This window comes from Pistacia vera, unplaced genomic scaffold, assembly GCF_008641045.1.
Source record: "Pistacia vera cultivar Batoury unplaced genomic scaffold, PisVer_v2 Contig499, whole genome shotgun sequence".
NCBI lineage: Eukaryota > Viridiplantae > Streptophyta > Magnoliopsida > Sapindales > Anacardiaceae > Pistacia > Pistacia vera.
Window position 1 is genome coordinate 308200 of NW_022196333.1, and position 2367 is coordinate 310566.

Below are 2367 nucleotides of genomic sequence, written 5' to 3' on the forward strand. Positions count from 1 at the left end.
CAGAGGGCTGTGGATGTTTGGGGGCAAGTCGATTGTTTTGTAACAATGGCATGCTCAGTTTTCCTTCGATAAAAGTTGCATTTCCAAGGTTCCGGTATGGGCTGTCTTATCCGATATGGTCTCACAAAGGACTTTGCATGGTTTCTTCTATGTTGGGTTGGTCGTTGTCGAGTGATAAGACAACTTTTGAACGGACCCGTTTAGATTATGCACAGGTATGTGTTGAGATAGATGCAGCCAAGCCTCTCAAGTGCCAATTTGAATTTCAATGTCGGTTATCTACTGAACCCATTCAGCTTATAGTGGAATATGAGTGGACTCCCAAGAAATGCCCCAAATGTTGTGTTTTTGGCCATGTTTGTCACTAACTAGAGGTACCTATTGCACCTATGGCTCAGGGTAAGAGTAAGATAGTTATTAGCTTCCAAAAGGCATCGGGGAGTGGTATTGCAATGCGATATAAGGACCGTAAGCCTTTGAGACAATCAGCTACTACTGATCCTATTAGGGAGAGGGAGAGAGAGCATGAGAGGGATGTTTTAACACCAGTTGGGGTTTCAGTTTCGGATGGGGTGACTACCATACATTCTAGTGTAGCTATAGTTGGGGATGTTTCTTTGGCTTTGATCCCGTATGAGCAGACTGTCCGTGCCAGTAGAGGTGAATTCTCCAACTTTGATTTTGGGTCGGATCTTGACATGCCTTTTCCTATTGAAGATGAGCAGGACCGTATTATGAGCTTCACAAACTACACGGAAAACACTTAGGCTTCCTTTTCGAGTTCTAGGAGCAGGCAATCTACTTCCTCCAATAGGTTTGCCTCGCTTGTTCTGCATAGTGATGATCTCCAGACACCAGATGCCATCTTATCTGGATCAGTTTCCCTGCCACCCCTGGTAAAGGGGAAAGGTCGAGGAAAGCAGGGGCCTAGGCCCAAGTGATTGTCTAGCTTGTTTCTTTCCCCATTCCAATGATAGGGAGTTGGAATATTAGAGGCCTTAATGGCTTCTCGAAACAACGCGCGGTGAGGAATTGGATTTCTGATTCTTCTTTGGGTTTGATTGGCTTGTTAGAGACTAAGGTTGAGCAGTCTCATCTACAGTCGGTGGTCTCAGTAGTTTGTCCTTCATGGCAGTTTTTGTTAAATGCGACGGATTCTATTGCTTGCCGAGTTCTAGTATGTTGGGATCTTTCTCTTTACTCCATAAATAGCCTTCATTTCTCTCTTTAGGAGGTCACTTGCAGGGTTACTCATGTTTCAAAGGGGTCCTCCTTTAGGATTACTTTTGTGTATGGTTCTAACGACCTTGGGAATCATCGCAACCTGTGGGATTGCCTTAGGGATCAGCCGACGGAGTTTGATTCGGAGGGGTTACCATGGCTTGTGTTGGGTGATTTTAATGCCATTTTGGGAGCTTCTAATAGAATGGGTGGTGATCTTGCGTGGTATGGTTATATGGATGATTTTGGATACTGTATTCATGATGTTGAGTTGATTGGGGTTCCTTTTACTAGGCTTCGGTATACTTGCCATAATAGTCAGCATGGCGATGGGATTATTCTACGGAAGGTCGATTGGGTCTTTGCATCGCTTTATTAGTTCATTGATCGTCCAACCATAGTTTCAGAGTTTCGACCTCAAGATGTCTCAGATCATAGTTCTATGGTTGTCCGGTTTGGTCCCCGCCGTGGGAAGGTACCATCCCCTTTTAAATTTCTAAATTTTTGGGCTGATCATGCAAATTTTATGGATATTGTTCAGGCAGTTTGGGACGAGCCCATTGTAGGCAATCCTATGTTCCGTCTTAGCCGGAAATTGGGGTTATTGAAACAGAAGCTCAAATCTTTACATATTAGGGTTTCTAGCCATAGCTCCAGCAGGGTAATTGAGGCCCGGGCTCAATGGGAAATAGCCCAAGAAAATTTGGATCGGGACCCCCTTTCTACTGAGTGTATCTTTGAGGAGAGGAACCTTGCCAACCAGTATTTCAGTCTTTGTCGAGATAATGAGGCTTTTTTTAAGCAGCGATCTCGTGTTCAGTGGCTGAACTTAGGGGATCAGAATACTAAGTTCTTTCATAAGTCGTTGATCCATAGGCAGGTTTGGAACTAATCCACGGTTTGACTGATGGGAATGGTACCCATATTATTGACATTTAAGGTTTAGGGCATTTGGTGGTGGGTTTTTTTCAGGATCTTCTTGTTGCCCCTATTCAACCTCATATCGTAGAGGCTTCCAGGTATTTTTCTGGGCGCATTTCTGCTGATATGATTTCTGCCTTGATTGCTCCTATCACTGATGATGAGATTAGGATTGCTGTATTCTCTATCCCGAATGATAAAGCCCTTGGTCCGGATGGATACTGA

General features: G+C 44.2%; 1 protein-coding gene across 1 annotated transcript; it reads left to right on the forward strand.

Moving 5' to 3' along the window:
* Positions 1-389: 389 nt before the first annotated feature.
* LOC116105416 lies at positions 390-2367 on the forward strand. The gene is made up of 5 exons (XM_031391842.1): positions 390-729; positions 978-1177; positions 1232-1570; positions 1763-2101; positions 2194-2367. The coding sequence occupies exons 1-5, from the start codon at positions 390-392 to the stop codon at positions 2365-2367; spliced, it is 1392 nt and encodes a 463-aa protein (XP_031247702.1).

Coding starts and splice junctions, on each gene's coding strand:
- LOC116105416 (XM_031391842.1), top strand. CDS start 390: ATGGCTCAGGGTAAGAGTAAGATAGTTATTAGCTTCCAAAAGGCATCG. Junction 730..977: donor TATTGAAGATGAGCAGGACC/GTATTATGAGCT, acceptor TTCCAATGATAG/GGAGTTGGAATATTAGAGGC. Junction 2,102..2,193: donor AGTCGTTGATCCATAGGCAG/GTTTGGAACTAA, acceptor GGTTTTTTTCAG/GATCTTCTTGTTGCCCCTAT.